Source organism: Lynx rufus, unplaced genomic scaffold, assembly GCF_022079265.1.
Source record: "Lynx rufus isolate CCGP_SWC_20201006 ecotype Redwood Valley unplaced genomic scaffold, mLynRuf1.p SCAF_1, whole genome shotgun sequence".
Lineage (NCBI taxonomy): Eukaryota > Metazoa > Chordata > Mammalia > Carnivora > Felidae > Lynx > Lynx rufus.
The window spans coordinates 185,289,866-185,307,532 of record NW_025814823.1 but is presented as its reverse complement, the minus strand read 5'-3'; the positions used below and the strand labels follow the sequence as shown (position 1 = coordinate 185,307,532).

Sequence of the window (17,667 nt, the reverse complement as noted above, 5' to 3'; positions counted from 1 at the left end):
TCACTTTCTCTCCCTTTCTCCCAATATCCAACGTATTTAGTGAAATTCAGATTTTGCCTTCAAAAGAGATTTCACATCTTTTGACTGCCAAGTCCTTAGTCTAACCCTCTTTTTCACTCACCAGGGCTGATGTGCACCACGGTGATTACTGGCCCATGGCTTTAGCATCTGCGCCGGCCGCTCTTATTCGGTAGACTCCAATCTCGTGTCTTAATGCAGTGTTCTACCTGCCTCAGAACACATATGCATCTTTTCCTTCTGAAATACTTTTCCTTAAATCCTTAGATAACTTTTCTTTGTCCATCACATCAGTTTAACTATAAATTCCCTAGAAAGGCCTTTTCTGAATCACCAAAGAAAGTACGTTCCCCTGTTTTGCAGTTTAAGGTTTTCTAAAGTTTTCTTCATAACATATACCACAAATTTAATTATACATATTATTTCCCATTTTTTTGCCAAGGCCTGGAGAGGAATTTCCGTATATTACCATAAGACCATAACTCTGTGACCATATTTGCAGGGATCATATATTTGTTCATTTTGGAGTAATTTTCATGTTAAGTATACTTCATATACATAGTAGGCACTTTTTTTTTTTTCTGAATGAACAGCCTATGCCATATAAGCTCCTTAGTACCTCAGAACACTGAATCTGTGTAACTGCAAAGTTTATATTGTATAATATATTGTTTTAATTTTCTTTTTACTTAGTTATAAAGCATTAACAGCTAATGAAATAGAAGATCTTAAGCTGAAGAATTCAGCACTTCAGGAAAAAGTGGCCAGTGCGGAGAAAAATGCAGAGGACGTTCAACATCAGATATTGGCAACTGAGAGCGCAAATGAAGAATATGCAAGGTATGTGGGAAAAATAAAACCTGCCCATACTTGTAGCCTTAGAACTGTTAAGACAGTTTAATGTTGAAAGCCAGCTACGAAGTGATCCAGGGAATTATAGCTTTGGGTGATCTTCAATTGCAAAGTAAGAATTTGCACAGTTAAGAAGGTAAAATTCTTGAAGAGTTCCTTGAGTTGTGTTTTTCATTTGTTTTTTCAGTAAAAAAAGGGGGGGAAGTTACTAAATGGCTATAAAATGTTTAGTGGACTCTCCTCTCTCAAACCCAAGGATGCTTCTAGATCTGCAGACCAAATCAGCACTTAAAGAAGCAGAAATTAAAGAAATCACAGTCTCTTCTCTTAAAACAATAACTGATTTGCAGAACCAACTCAAGCAACAAGGTGAAGAGTTTAGGAAACAACTGGAAGAGGAAGAAGCAAGGTAATCTAGGTTTAGAACTGGACTGCCACATAACCTATTTCTTCTAGCACACTATGTTTTTTAATTTCATTTTTTTCCCTTACAGAAAAGCTGGAAAAGAAAACACAGTGGCAGAATTAACTGAGGAAATGAATAAGTGGCATCTCCTTTATAAAGAACTGTATAATAAAACAAAACCTTTCCAGGTTTGTCAGGACCACACTCACTTGTGTTTGGTTTAGGCACTTTGTTCCCTGTCACAGTCACAACAGTGACATGATTTTACTGAAAGATCAGTTTGCTGTGCATTTCCAGTGCCGATTTAACTCCCTATTAAAGGGGACTTTACATTTTTTTAAATTATTCTGCAGACATTTTTTTTTTTTTTTTAAAGTTTTTTTTTTTTTTTAATTTTTTTTTTTTCAACGTTTATTTATTTTTGGGACAGAGAGAGACAGAGCATGAACGGGGGAGGGGCAGAGAGAGAAGGAGACACAGAATCGGAAACAGGCTCCAGGCTCTGAGCCATCAGCCCAGAGCCCGACGCGGGGCTCGAACTCACGGACCGCGAGATCGTGACCTGGCTGAAGTCGGACGCTTAACCGACTGCGCCACCCAGGCGCCCCACTGCAGACATTTTTTATGCCGCTTTCTATAGGCTAAGAACTACCTTGTCATAAGAGACTTAAAGTTAATAGTTTAGAAGGCTCTCCTGATAGAAATTTTTGGTAATGAATCTATGTAAATTTTTGATGCTTATTTTGTTACAATCTTGCTCAGTGTTTCTCAAATTAACAAACTGATCTTCAAAAGGGATAAAGGCTAATCTTGACCCTTAAAAAGAGTGGGAGGGCAGTATTGGTTATAACGTGATGATGCAGATGCTATACAGAGTAGGCTGGCTCCTGGCCTTCTTTCCATGGGTTTCTCCCTACTTTAATGACCTTTGAAATGAAATACACAAAAGTTTTTTTGAAAGAGCCAGAGTTTATGGAGAACCTGAGAATATGTCAGCATGATCTGTTTTCGTCCATTGTTTTTTATGTTCTTGTACTTGAATTTCCTTGTAGTTTCTTTTTTCTTTTTTCCTCTGTAGTTTCTATGAGACAAGTAAATTTAACATTTCTAATTATAAAAAACCTCTTTTTCAGCTACAACTGGATGCTTTTGAAGCAGAGAAACAGGCTTTGTTGAATGAACATGGAGCAGCTCAGGAACAGCTTAATAAACTAAGAGATTCTTATGCTAAATTACTGGGTCATCAAAATCTAAAGCAAAAAATCAAGCATGTTGTGAAACTGAAAGATGAAAATAGCCAACTCAAATCGGTTTGTAAAATAACACTTAGTCCTACTGAAGATATCAGGGTGGGGTATTTTTTATTCTAACTGTAACATTTAAGTTCAACAAAGAACTTTGATATCAGGAAAACTTAAGTTTATAGGGAAAAATCCATCTGAGAATTATGGATTTATTTTAGACCATTGACCAGATGGGTATTATGTTCTCAGGTTTTCCAAATACTTCATTAGTATATTAGAAATCACTAGTGGGACACCTGGGTGGCTGATTTGGTTAAGCACCTAACTTCAGCTCAAGTCATGATTTCATAGTTCGTGGGTTCAAGCCCCACACTGGGGCCTCTGCTGTCATCACAGAGCCCCCTTCAGATCCTCTGTCTCTCTCTCTCTCTCTCCAGCCCTCCCCCACTCTCACACATTCTCACTCTTTCAAAAATAAACATTTTTTAAACATTTTTTAAAATCACTAGGGGCATCTGGGTGGCTCAGTTGGTTAAGCATCTGACTTCGGCTCAGGTCATGATCTCACAGTTTGTGGGTTTGAGCCCCGCGTTGGGCCTGTGCTGACAGCTCAGAGCCTGGAGCCTGCTCTAGATTCTGTGTCTCCCTTTCTCTCTGCCCTTCCCCACCCCTCTGCCCCCCTCCCCCCACTTCACATTGTGTCTCTCAAAAAAATAAACTTTAAAATTTTTTTTCAAAAACTATCACCAGTGTAATTGGAAGAATTCACAGAGCTTTACACATCCATTTCTATTTGCAAAATAGCAAAATCCTTGGTATAAATAAATATAAAGATAAGCAGTATTCAAAAATAGTTAAGCATTTGGGATACCTGGCTGGCTTAGTGGGTAGAGCACATGACTCTTAATGTTGGGGTCATGAGATTACTTTAAAAAAGCAGTTAATCGTTTAAGTTGTTTTTAACAGCTTTATTAAGATATAATTCACATACCATACAATTCACCCATTTAAAGTTGAGTTTTATACAACTCAGTAGGTCTTAGTACATTCACAAATATGCAACCATCTGCACAATTTTAGGGTATTTGCATCACCTTAGACTGAAACTCCTTACCCTTTAGCTGTCATCTCTTTATCTCCTCATTCACCCCTCCCACTACTAAACTACTTTTTGTCCATAAATTTCCCTATTCTGAATATTTCCTATTTGTGCGCTCAAATAACATGTGGTCTTTTGTGGCTGGCTTGTTTTAATTAACAGTGTTTTCAAAGTTCATCCATGTAGTATAGCATGTGTCAGTACTTCATTCTTCTTTATGACCTAATAATATTTAATTGCTTAGATATGTCACATTTTTATCCATTTGTCAGTTGATAGACATATGACTTGTTTCCATCTTCAGAATGTTATGAATAATGCTACCATAAACATTCATGTACAAGTTTTTGTGCGGACATGTTTTGGTTTCTCTTGGGTTGTACTTAAAAGTGAAATTTCTAGGTAATTGGGTAACTTAATGTTTAATCTTTTGAGGAACTGTTTTCCACAGCAGTTATATCTTTCTACATTCCACCTATAAAGTATGAGGGTTCCGGTTTTTCCATATCTTTACCAACATTTGTTATGTGACTTTTTCATTCTGACTATACTAGTGGATATGAAGAGATACCTAATTGTGGTTTTGATTTGCATTTCCCTGGTGACTGATGCTGACCATCTATTCATGTCCTTATTGGCCATTTGTATATCTTCCCTGGAAGAAATATCTGTGTATATCCTTTGCCTATTTTTATTTGGATTATTGTTTTTTTTAACAAATTATGAGAGTCCTTTATATATTATGTATATGTTCCTTATCACATGTAGTCTTTGAAAATATTTTCTCTCATTCTGTACATTCACTTTCTTGATGTTTGTTGAAGCACAAAATTTTGACAAAGTCCGATGTATCTATTTTTTCCTCTGTTTCTTGTTCTTTATTCTCTAACAATCTTTTGCAAATCCCAGATCTTGAAGATTTATCCCTATGTTTTCTTCTAAGGGTTTTTACAGTTTTAACTTTTACATTGAGTTCATTGATACATTTGAGGATTTTGTATACAGTGAGAGGTAAGTGTCCAACTTTATACTTTAGCATGTGGATATCTAGTTGTTCTCATGCCATTTGTTGAAGAGACTATTCATTCCTCCAATGAATGATCTGCACACCCTTGTTGAAAATCAGCTGACCACATATTTATGGTTTATTTCTGGAGTCTCAAATGTTTTCCACTGATCTATATAGCTATCCTTGTGCTTCCACACTGTCTTAATTACAGTTGGATTGTAGTAAGTTTTAAAACCAGAAGGCATGCATAAATAAATAAATAAATAAATAACCTTAAAAAAGGGTAGGGACACCTGGATGACTCAGTCAAACATCCGACTCTTGATTTTGACTCAGGTTCTATGGATTCAAGCCCTGTGTCAGGCTCTGCACTGATGTCACAGAGCCTACTTGGGATTCTATGAAGGAAGGAAATGAGGGAGAGAGGGCAAAGGGGAAAGGAAAGGAATGCTTAAAACCAGGAGGCATGAATCCCCTTTTCTTCTTTTTCAGGATTGTTTTGGCTATTCTGGGTCCCTTGCAATTCCATATGAATTGCAGAATCAGCTATTCAATTTTTACAAAGAAGTCATCTGAGATTCACATGGGAATTATGTTGAATCTGTAGATAGGTTTGGGTCAATTGCCATCTTAACTATGTTACATCTTCTGATCCATGAACATGGGATGTTTTTCCAATTATTTACATCTTTAATCTCTTTCAACAATGGTTTGGAGTTTTGAAATTATAAGTTTTACACTTTTGTTAAACTTGTTCCTAAGTATTTTATCCTTTTTGAGGTTATTGTAAATGAAGTTGTTTTCTTAATTTCATTTTCAGATGGTTCCTGGCAAGTGTGTAGAAATAAAATTGATTTTTGTATACTGAAATTGTAACTTTCAATCTTGCTAAACTCATTTATTTGTTGTAATAGATTTTTAGTGGTTTCCTTAGGATTTTCTGTATAGATGATCATTTGTAAATAGAGATAGTTTTACTTCTCTTTTAACCTGAATGCCTTTGATTACTTTTTCTTGCCTAATAAGTTCCCTGGCTGGTGGTGTGAGTGGAGATCCTTGTTTTGGTCCTGATTTGGGTGGGGGAAAGCATTCACACTTTCTCTGTTAAGTATACTATTAGTTGCAGGCTTGTCACAGATACTCTTTATCAGGGTGAGAAAATTTCCTTCTATTCCTGGTTTTTTTAGTGTTTTTACCATGAAAGGGTATTAAATTTTGTCCAGCACCTTTTCTGTGTCTGTTGAGATGATCATGTGACTTTCATTCTGTTTATTTCTTAAATTAATTGATTTTTGGATATTAAATTAACCTTGCATTCTGATCAATTTTGCTTGGCCATGGTGCATAATTCCCTTTGTATTGCTGGATTCCTCTTGCTAATATATGCTGAGGTTTTTTTCATCCATATTCCCGACAGATATTGGTCTACAGGTTTCATACAATATTTTTGGTAGTATTTGGTTCTGGTATCAATGCTGACCTCATAAAATTAGTTGGGAAAGATTTTGTCTTTTCAATTTTTTGAAATAGTTTGTGAATTGGTATTAATTATTCATTGTGCAATAGAATTCAGTAGTGAAGCCATCTGGATCTGAGCTTTTTGTGTGTGTGGGTAGTTTTTATTATCCAGTCTCTTCTTATGAGTCTATTCATACTGACTTTATTTTTGAGAGAGTTTCAGTAGTTTGTGTCTTTCTATGAAGTTCTCTGTTTCATTTAAGTTATCTGACTTATGGATATACAACTCTTCATAGTATTTTTTTTGTAATCCTTTTTATTTTGGTAAGGTCAGTCACCATGTCCCTTCTTTCATTTCTGAGTCTAGTTATTTGACTATTCACACTTTTTTTTTTTTTTTTTTTTTTTAGTTCTCTTAGTTCTGTGAACATATTTATAATGGCTACTTTGAAACCGTTTTTGAATAAATCCAGTGTCTGGTTACTCTCACAGGCAGTTTTTGTTCCCTGCTTTTTTCCAATGTATAGGTCATGCTTTCCTGCCTTTTTTGTTGGAAAGTGGATATTTTAGATTATATGTTGTAGCACCTTTGGTTACAGCCCTTTCCTTCAAGGTGTGTTGTTATTTTCTTGTTGATTTGTTTAGTAATTGGCTGGGTTGTGCTAGTGAAGTCTGTTCCTCCTCCCCCACCCCCCCAGTAGTGTAGTGCCTCTGATACTGCTGCTCAGGGAGGTTCAGTCTGAAGTGTGCCCACGGTCACCCTGGGATGACACTGATTTTGGTAGAGCTGTCTCCTCTATTTCCCTCATCACACGTTAAACTGGATAACTAGTCACTTATTGCTCTTAACAGTGCCCTGGAGTATAAATTGCTCTTCAAACTAATCCAGTTGAATTCTGGCTCCTTTGTTGGAATTATGTCTTAGGTCATTGATTGATTGTGTGCTGACGCCAGAAGGACTTCTCCCAGCTGTCTTATTCACCAGTTGTAAACCTACAGCTTTGCCTGTATTTTGAATCACTTCCCAGCTCCCTTGCGCCACCACCTTGACTGTTATTCACAGCACCCTCCAGCTTGAATTTCTCCAAATGCTGTTCCAAGTGAAGTCAGTTCCTTTGGGGAGAAATTAGGAACTATGTGTTTTATAGTCTACTTCTCTACCCCTGCTCCCCCAGGTAAAATCTCTGAGACAGGGTTCTGGAGCTGAAGTAGGAGAAAATGACAAGCTTTTTCTCTGAATGAGACATCTGGCCTGGGAACTGAGTGCTTGACAGACGTGGGGGAGAGGGTCAAGGAGAGCACTCTCAGGTTCTCTCAGCTTGCCTTTCCTGGCATGGAATCATCACCTTATGAGCCAAGGCAGCAAAGGTGATCAGCATTTTCTGCACACAGCATTTTCCCAGCATTTTCTGCACACAGCACCTAAGGTAGAGCCCCTGTTGCACAGAAGAAAGGATCCTTCACCTCTCAACCACATTTGCTTGGGATGTGGCCTCAGCAACAGGAAAAGCCTCTGAGTGGGAGCTGGAGAAACAGAGGGCCCTGTTCTTGCCTGCAGCTGTCTATCCCACCTTGCTAAACTGGGAGTTGCGAGAGAGGGAGCAGACTTGGGTCAAATACCACAGACCCTTACCTTTTTTTTTTTTTTACCATATTTTTGTAGATTTGGTTGAATAGATGTTTCTTCATTGCCTGTTTTGCCTTAGAACCATTTTTACAGGCTTTAAATGGTTGCCTTTTTTTTTTTTTTTTAATAATTTTTAGTTTCATTAGGAAGCAGGTTACTGGAGCTTCTCTTGCTATCATGCCACAAGTTCATCTCAGCATTTAATTTGGAGATGAACTTTTATCAGAAACATAGCTTTGTATCTGTAGAGTGGCAAAAAGACTGAAATGTCTCATTATCCCCTTTGTCACACCTGTTCAGTGTCATTTTATAATTTGTAGTATTAAAGCCTGTATCTAGTAGTGATTTTTTGCCTTTTGGTTTGATACATGAACACCTTGGGAAATTTGTCAGTAACACTGATAACACATTTCACCAACATGAGGTTTAGTAATTTGTTGTCTATATTTCTCTTACATAGGAGGTGTCAAAACTCCGCTCTCAGCTTGCTAAGAAAAAACAAAGTGAAACAAAACTTCAGGAGGAATTGAATAAAGTTCTGGGTATCAAACACTTTGATCCTTCAAAGGCTTTTCTTCATGAAAGTAAAGAAAATTTTGCTCTCAAAACCCCGTTGAAAGAAGGTAAGAAATGAATAAATGGATAAGTGTCATCTTCCTTTGAATTTGCTTTCACAGCATATCACAAATTGTCCATTTTTATGAACTGTGAAAATTTGTTGACAGTTTCTGATATAAAAAATTCATATTGGGGCATCTGGGTGGCTCAGTCGGTTAAGCGTTAAGACTTCAGCTCAGGTCATGATCTCACCATTCATGGGTTCGAGCCCTGCATTGGGCTCTGCCCTGACAGCTCAGAGGCTGGAACCTGCTTCGGATTCTGTGTCTCTCTGTCTCTCTCTGTCTCTCTCTCTCTCTCTCTCTCTCTGCCCCACCCTGCTTGTGTTCTCTCTCTCTCTCTCTCAAAAATAAATAAACTTTTTTTTTTAGTGGTGAATGAAAAAATATAATTATGGTACAAAATATTGCTTCACCTGCCTTACAGAAGGTGGAAATGCCTGTTTTTAGTTTATAATGGCTGATGGATTAGTTTTAATGTAGATTACTAACACCTCTTTTTAATAATTCTTCCAGGCAATACAAACTGCTGTTGAGCTCCTGTGGAGTTTCAAGAATGATGCAAGTAAACATCTGAAAGACCTGTTAAAGATTATTTCATTCTTAGTATTTTTATTATTGTTATTGCTATTGTTGCTGTTACTATTATGTTTCTGATGACTATTTTTAATGTATTTAATATTAACTTCCTATCCTTACGTATGTAAATGGAAGTTCAACATTTTTACCAATATGACTTCCGACTTTTTTTTTCTATTGTCTGTACCTCCCCTTGATGCTTACCTTTATCACCTCATTCTAAGCCTCACTGGCCTTCCATCTTTACAACTCATCCCAGCAAATCAACGTTCCTTTAAAAATCACTCAGATTATTATTCCCCTACTCCGAAACCTTATTTGGTTTCAAGATTCAAATCCATAGGTTTTTTGGTGTGATACTGGAGGCCTTTTCTAATCTGAGCCTCTTAAGCTAGGCTAAAACACGTTGGCCCGTTCCTGCCTCTCCGTTGATTGTCTAACAAGGTTCATTCTGTCATACCCATCATCCATTTTTCCAGTTCAAATAAGAAATACGTGTATGCCTAACTCCATAGTAATCTCTTTGTCTCCTACCAGGGTCACTAAGTTGGTCAACAATTTGTGGATTCCTAGACTCTATCTCAGTCCTACTAAATTAGAATCTGGTGTTTAGCTTGAAAATATGCATTTTTAACAAACTCTGCAGTCAATTCTTAGATTCAGTAACACTCTGAAAACCTATGCTCATAACCTCAACAGAATTTGTTATAGAGTGCTTGCCATCTGACTGCTGGCTGCTTGGTTAATATTTTTGTAATATGAAATAAAATCACACATTAAGTCATTTACCCAATTATTCAACTTGTATTATATGAAGTTACATTAATGCTTCTATTTAAGGTATATTTATTGTCTCTGCTCTCCCCTCTCTATCTTGTCCTCAGAATCATACTTGGTAGTATATTATGTAGAAATGGTGAATCTTCATCTAAAATAACTGATGTACAAAGTTGGTATGATATTATAAGCCACAGTTCTGAAGAAATATAGAAATTATAAAAAAAATGCACTTCAAATATAAAGACAAAAATAAGTGAAAATTAAAGCAATGTTAAAACATACCATACTGAGACATGACATTAGCAAGATGGCAGAATAGAACCCTTGGACCTGCCTTCTCCCCACAGACATACTGATTCAGCAATAATACATAGACAAATTCCCCTTGTGAGAAATCCAGAAACTAGTTGAGGGTGCCAAGAATATAAGTAGAGAAAGGATAATATCTTCAACAAATATATCTAAGTGCAAAAGAACGAACCATATATAAAAATCATCTCAAAAACCTTAAAGTATAAAACAACTAGAAGAAATGTAATAGGAAATCTTCATGACATTGGTCTTAGTGCTGATTTCTCATACCAAAAGTCACAGGCAACAAAAGCAAAGTGGATAAGTGGGACTACATCCAACTAAATTTTCTGCATGACAAATGAAACAACAAAGTGAAAAGAACCTATAGAATTCAAGAAAATATTTGCAAACTGTACATCAAAGGGGTTAATTTTCAAGATGTGTAAGAAATTACGTGATATAATAATATACGCAATAATAAACGCAAAATAATAATATAAAAATTGCTAAAGAATTTGAATAGTTATTTCTCCAAAGAAGACATACAAGTGTTCAACAGCCATAGGAAGAGATGCTCAGAATCACTAGTCATCACAAAGAGACAATATTTCATACTTGTTAGATGGTTATTATCAAAAAAAAAAAAAAGTAAATATTAGGATATGGAAGCATTAGGACCCTTGTTTTTTGTGGTTTATTTATTTATTTAAATTCAAGTTAGTTAACATACAGTGTAGTATTGGTTTCAGGAGTAGAACCCAGTGATTAGAACAATTGTACAGTTGTTGGTGAGAAGGTAAAATAGTGTAGCCACTATGGAAAATAGTATAGAGGTTCCTCAAAAAATTTAAAATAGAACTACCATGTGATTCAGCAACCCCACTTCTGAATATTTATCCAAAAGAATTGAAATGAGAATCACAAGAAGGTATTTGCACTTCTGTGTCCATTGCAGTATTATTCACATTAGCCAAGCTATGGAAACAACCTAAACGTCCACTGACGAATGGATAAAGGAAATACATACAATGGGATATTATTTGGCCTTTAAAAAAGAAAGAAACCCTGCCTTACTGCTATAACAAATTAACACAAAATTAGTGGCTTTAAAGAACACAAATTTATTATATAACAATTCTGGAGGTCAGACATCTACAATGAGTGTTATGAAGCCAAAAAATAGATGTTGGTGGGGCTGTGTCCCTTCTGAAGGCTCTAGGGACAAATCTATTTTCGTGTGTTTTCTAACTTCTAGTGGCTGCCTGCATTCCTTGGCCCATATCTCCTTCTTCCATCTTCAAAGCATCACTCCAACCCCTGCTTCAGTTGTCACATCTTTCTTACTCTGACCTTCCTGCTTCCATCTAAGGACCTTTTGATTATATTGGACCCACAGAGTTGATCAAGTATAATCTTCCCATCTCAAAGTCTCTAATAATATCTGGAAAGTTCCTTTTGTCATATAAAGTAATATTCATAGGTTCCAGAGATTACTATGTGGACATCATTGAAAGAACCATTGTTTTGTTTACCACAGTCATCAAAGATGATACAGTATTTCCAAGGTGTTCTTGGACACTTGATCTTGGAATCCAGCCATCTTTTGTTGATTCCCTTCCTTCAAGCCAACTGCCCCAGGTGATGTGGAACAGCAATGAATGGCCTGGGCTGATCCCTACCCAAATTACAGATTCATGGGCAAAATAAATACCCAAATTATAGATTTGTGGGCAAAATAAATAACAGCAATTAGGATGATAATTTATCCTAAAATTCTTACCAGACCACCTTCTGTTTAATTCACTTTACTATTTATGTTAGGTGTAATGGTCCATTACTCTATCTTTTTGTGTATTTCCTCCCACATTCCTGTTAAAATTCAACACTGCACAAATTCATCTTATGCATCTGCATCTTATGCTTTTGTACCCAGACTGTTGAGCAGTACTAAATAAAATCCTCTAATATTAAAGATAGTGACCATGTCCCGCTTTCCAACCTTAAGTAGGCTCTTGATGTCACCAAACAATTCTGTGTTTTTCTTTCCTTTTTTTTTTTTTTTTTTTTTAGGTAGGCTCCACACCAAACATGAGGCTCAAACTAATGACCCTGAGACTAAGATTCACATGCTCTGCATACTGAGCCAACCAGGCACCCCTCTTTCCCATTTTTAATTTTCCTCAAACCTCAGACTTCAGCATCTCCCTCTTAGCCACTGATAGCTATTTCTACTTAAAGAAAATAGAAATAATCGATGGTGGAATTTCCTCAAAATGTAGGTTATTCAATAAATAGTTTCAGGATGACTGGCTTTCCATATAGAGGAAAGAAGTTGTATATTTCACCTCACTTTCAAACCAAAAATAAAATATAGATTAAATTTAAAAATCTAATCATAGTACAAGACAATGTGAGTGTCTTTATAATTTCAAAATGGGGAAATTTTGTAAAGACTATGAAGCCCCAAAATACAGCTGTGATTTCATAAAAAGTAAAAGAATCTGGATGAAGAAAAGCTCCATAATCAAATGACAAACACATATGATAGGCAAAGCAGAATTTCTTTTGATTAGAGAGTTCTATAAATGAATAAGGATAACACTAAAAGTCCAAAAGTAGGCAAGATCTATGCAGACAGAACCTAGAAGAAATGTGAATGTTCTTTAATTTTGAAAAGATAATCTTACTTATTATCCAAGAAATGTAAAGTAAAATGAAATGCCGATACTTCCATATCAGATTAACAATGATCAAAAAATATGATGATAGCGGTACCTGGGTGGCTCAGTCAGTTAAGCATCTGACTCTTGATTTCAGTTCAGGTCGTGATCTCATGGTTTATGGTTCAAGCCCCACGGTGGGGTCTGGCTGACAGTGGAGAGCCTGCTTGAGATTCTCTCCCCCTCTCTGTCCCACTCCACTCATGCACTCTCTCTCTCTCTCAAAAATAAATAAACTTTTTAAAAAACTGATTAAAAAAAACTATGATGATACACTATAGATACATTACTAAAAATCAACTGGACAGTATCTGTTAAAGTAAAAAAAACATGTGCTCTTTGGCCCAGAAATTTTCTCCCAGGACTTTGTCTTTCAGATATCTATACAAAGCCTTCAGTATAAGAATATTCCCTGTAAAATTGTTTGGTAGCAAAAGGCAATACAGTCCCTGATGAGCTAAGGGGTTAACTAAGATCTTACTTTGCAAAGTACTTAGTGACCTAGTGGAGTCTGTAAGCCCATCCAAGTCAGGTCAGGAGGTAAGCACGACCCAGGACCTGAAGAAATGGGTAGGGGTGAGTCAGATAAAGAAGGATCATAGATATGAGGATTCACTGGAAATGTAACATCAAATGGGAAAGTACAAGAGTTTGGCACATTTGAGAAACAACATTCAATATCACCAGTAGAAAAATGGCAAGAAGTTAAACTGCAAGGATAAGTAGATCTGACTGCGCAAATCACAAGGAGAAAACACATAAGAAATTTGATTTTTGGGGTGCCTAGTTAGCTCAGTCAGTAAAGCATCCGACTCTTGATCTCAGGGTCATGAGTTCAAGCCCCACATTGAACTTTAACCTATGGACAATGGTGAGCTATTAAAGGGCATCAGATATGTTTTTGAACGTCACTCTGCTGCGTGGAAAATTAATTCTATGGGAATAGACCAGAAGTCAGATCATTTATCCAGTAATATTTACTGGTACCTAGTATGTGTTAGATACTGTCTATTTGCTTTAGGAAAAGAAGAAAAAGGGGTGCCTGGGTGACTCATCAGTTAAGTGTCCCACTTCGGCTCCGGTCATGATCTCATGGTTCATGGGTTCAATCCCCACATCAGGCTCTGAGCTGACAGCTAGGAGCCTGGAGCCTGCTTTGGATTCTGTGTCTCCCTCTGTCTCTGCCCCTCCTCAGCTCATGCTCTGTCTCTCTCTCTCTGTGTGTCTCTCTCTCTCTCTGTCTCTCTCAGAAACAAACATTAAAAAAAAATTTTTTTTTTAAAGAAGAAAAAAAGATAATAATCTAAATAAAAGCAGAAGATGGCCCATAGCCTGGTTTGGACAATGGATGAGAGACCTTGGTACTCCCTGAGATAAAGAACTTGGGTGAAAGAGCCCATTTGCCAAGTGAAGTAAACACATTTGGTTTGGAACATACTGAGTTTGAGGTGGAGATATCAGGTAGAATCTTGTATATACGGGTCCTCAGGAGAAGGCTCTGGACAACACATACACACCTGGGAATGGTGAGTGTGCAGATGGTAACTGATCCTTATTGACCAGTCATGTAACAACTACCAAGGTTGGGGCGCCTGGGTGGCTCAGTTGGTTAAGCATCCACCTTCAGCTCAGGTCATGATCTCATGGTTTGTGAGTTCAAGCCCTGTGTTGGGCTCTGCTGACAGCTCAGCTTTGGAGCCTGCTTTGGATTCTCTGTCTCCTTCTCTCTCTGCCCCTCCCCAACTTGTGCTCACTCTCTCTCTCTCTCTCTCTCTCTCTCTCTCTCTCTCTCTCTCTCTCAAAAAAAACAAAAAACAAAAACCCACCAAGGTTTTTTTTAATAATCACTATGCCAGAGACTACAGAAATGTATGAAGACAGTTCCTATCTTCACAGAGCTTTCAGTCTAGCGAGAAAGAATCACACTTATGCGCATATAGTTACAAACTGATTTCATTATGCTAAAGAAAAAGTAGCACAGCTTTAATAATAAGATAGAGGTACAGAAGGTAATAAATGACTCTTAACAGTGGATTCTATCAAGGACTACATGAGTGAGAGGCCAGTGACGTTACCTTTCCGTACTGTTGCCAAAAATCGTCATCATCATCATCCCAGCCCCAGATCTCCCCAAAGAGAAGTATATCTAGGAAAGAGTGTTCAGACCTTTCAGAAATCAGCTGTGAAATGAATGGATTACATTTCTGAGGGAGTGCCAGGCTAGGATGTACTGAAAGTGTGGATGTGGTATCTGTAGAAGGAAAGGGCTGAACTTTGGACTGTTTTAATCCTTTAGGCTTTTGCTTCAAGGGTTTTGGCATGCTGCCTCCCAGGAACATGCAGGATCTGGTCTGTGTCTGCTGAGGCTGACAGGTGAAAATTTGAGTGATCAGAAGCCTGGGCTTGGGAATTGAGCACCATGTGTACTTCAGCTCAGGCCCTGTATATCCACATTAGCCCTTAACCTTAAATACCAGTTCATGCTCATACTACTGACAAGAAAGCATCGTCCACAGTTTGGGATGCCCTGCCTCCTTTCTCAACATCCCTGGAACCGTCCCTCCAGATCCTCTCTTTTTGCTGTTATTCGTGATTTCTATGGAAATATCCCCTGAAAATAGGGTGGGGGTCCAAAAAGTGATGGCAATGTAAAACAGAAGGCCCCAGAACCTAGAGACATGAAGACATCCACTCTCTTTACAAAAGTTTTTGTTGAGACTCCGGGTCTAACTCCTTCACTATTCATCTATCTTTTTCAATGTTTTATTTATGTATTTATTTTTGAGAGAGAGAGTTTGGGAGAGGGGCAGAGAGAGAAGGAAACACGGATCCAAAGCAGGCTCTGTTCTTACAGCAGAGTTGATGCTGAGCTCAAACTCACAAACCCTGAGATCAGGGTCCTGAGCCAGAAGTCAGACGCTCAACGTCTTAGCCCCCCAGGTGTCCCCAATATTCCTTTAAATTAGGAGTCACCTGAGCCTTAATCTCCAAATTTTTGTCAACTAGATTTTCTGGAGACTATCATGACAGAGAGGCTCCAATACCCTCCCTTCCCATCTCAGTCACAATGTTTACCTCTTCTCCCTGAGTCAGGAAAAAGGACTGAGCCTCTCTTACCCCCATCCACTTCATAATCCTCATTAGCTGTACATTCAAGAGAATAACAACAGCAGGGCAAATATTTGCTATTTTGTGTATTTTCACTTAAACCATCCTAATTCTGGCTCTATGGATGCTGCGAGGTGGGTAGGAGAAAATTAAGAGAGTGCTACGAGAAATAAAATTTTTAAAAAATTTCAAAGATTAAGATTTCAAAATCTTATCTTACTACACAATACTTTAAAGCTCATATTCAGGGGCGCCTGGGTGGCGCAGTCGGTTAAGCGTCCGACTTCAGCCAGGTCACGATCTCGCGGTCCGGGAGTTCGAGCCCCGCGTCAGGCTCTGGGCTGATGGCTCAGAGCCTGGAGCCTATTTCCCATTCTGTGTCTCCCTCTCTCTCTGCCCCTCCCCCGTTCATGCTCTGTCTCTGTCCCAAAAATAAATAAAAACGTTGAAGAAAAAAAAAAATAAAGCTCATATTCAGAGAGATGACCAAAGGAAGAGAAATAAATGTAAAATCTTTGAAAAACAGTAAGTTGTGCTTATTGACGAGCACAAGCTAGAGATTTTTTTTTTTTGAGTATTTTTTAAATTTATTTTTGAGAGAGAGAGACAGAGTGCAAGCAGGGGAGGGGCAGAGAGAGAAGGAGACGCAGACTCTGAAGCAGGCTCCAGGCTCTGAGCTGTCAGCACAGAGCCCAATGCAGGGCTCAAAGTCAGGAACCCTGAAATCTTGACCTGGGTGGAAGTTGAACTTAACTGACTGAGCCACCCAGGCGCCCCAGGCTAGAGATATTTAAAGCCACCTGTGAAAAAGGTACGTAGTAAGTTCTTTCTGCCTTGTCTTTCTCATTCTAACCCACTGTAGTTTCGTTTCTGTCCCCAGTCCTCTGCAAAACTACTGGCAATTTCTCCAGTGAATTCTTGAAATGCTGTGTTTTCCAGAGAGCCAATGCCATGTATTTGGTTTTCCTTTCACCTAACTGTTGCTCTTCTCACTCCTTTACTGCACCATCTTGTACCTGACTTGTAATTATTGGAGGGAGTAAGGAGTTGAACCTGGACTCTTTTCTCTTCTTTATCAACATTCTGTCCCTAGACAATCTCATTAAGTCTTATGGACTTTGCCACCTCCATATACTCATTGACTTAGCTGAGTAACATCAATGGAGGCAATTAGGTGAAAGTTGTTAGGTTACAGGATACTTACAGGTTTGAAAGTGGGACCCCCAAAGATTAGTTATTAATTGTAAATGGTGAAAGAATGTGCCACTAGGGGCACCTGGCTGGCTTAGTCGGTGGAGTGTGTGACTCTTGATCTTGGGGTCATGAGTTTGAGCCCCACATTGGGTGTAGAGATTACTAACAATAAATAAACAAACAAACTAAAATATATATGTATATATATACCAAATGTATATACACTCTACCAAATGGTAAGACACCACTAATATTGGGATGACTTTTTGTCAGGTGCCTCCTAATATGATACAATATGCGTACGCAGCACTATAATCAAGTCTCCAAAGAAAAAAAATCACTCTACAGAAAATACAAGGTTAGCGAAGTATTATATGAATGCTTGAAGAAAATCATCAGGTAACTGGGTATCGTCTCTTCAAAAAGCCAATGTGATGGGCAGGGAGAGGGGCGGGGAAGGGGAAGGAAACAGTGGGGAGTATGACTGTTCACGCAAAAACCTGCACACAAATGTTTGCAGCAGCTTTATTCATATTTGCCAAAACTTGGAAACTACCTAGATGAAGGTATAAATACATTGTGGTACATCCAGACAATGGAATATTAATCAGGGCTAAAAAGAATGAGCCACATAGCCATAAAAAGCCATGGAGAAAACAAAT

The 17,667-nt window shown here is 37.9% G+C and overlaps 1 protein-coding gene and 1 long non-coding RNA gene across 3 annotated transcripts in view; one reads left to right on the top strand and one right to left on the bottom strand.

Annotated features, from left to right (window-relative positions):
- The window catches only part of HMMR (hyaluronan mediated motility receptor), a 40,500-nt gene extending 30,803 nt beyond the window's left edge, over positions 1-9,697 (top strand). For both annotated transcript variants that reach the window (XM_047091380.1, XM_047091373.1), the window contains exons 13-18: positions 712-858; positions 1,127-1,279; positions 1,365-1,464; positions 2,410-2,586; positions 8,174-8,336; positions 8,847-9,697. In XM_047091380.1, the coding sequence (XP_046947336.1) occupies positions 712-858; positions 1,127-1,279; positions 1,365-1,464; positions 2,410-2,586; positions 8,174-8,336; positions 8,847-8,866 (760 nt within the window). In that variant the 3' untranslated portion in view covers positions 8,867-9,697. The remainder of the gene's footprint in view (positions 1-711; positions 859-1,126; positions 1,280-1,364; positions 1,465-2,409; positions 2,587-8,173; positions 8,337-8,846) is intronic.
- The window catches only part of LOC124520510 (uncharacterized), a 51,547-nt gene that overhangs the window by 23,663 nt on the left and 10,217 nt on the right, over positions 1-17,667 (bottom strand). The window lies entirely within an intron of this gene.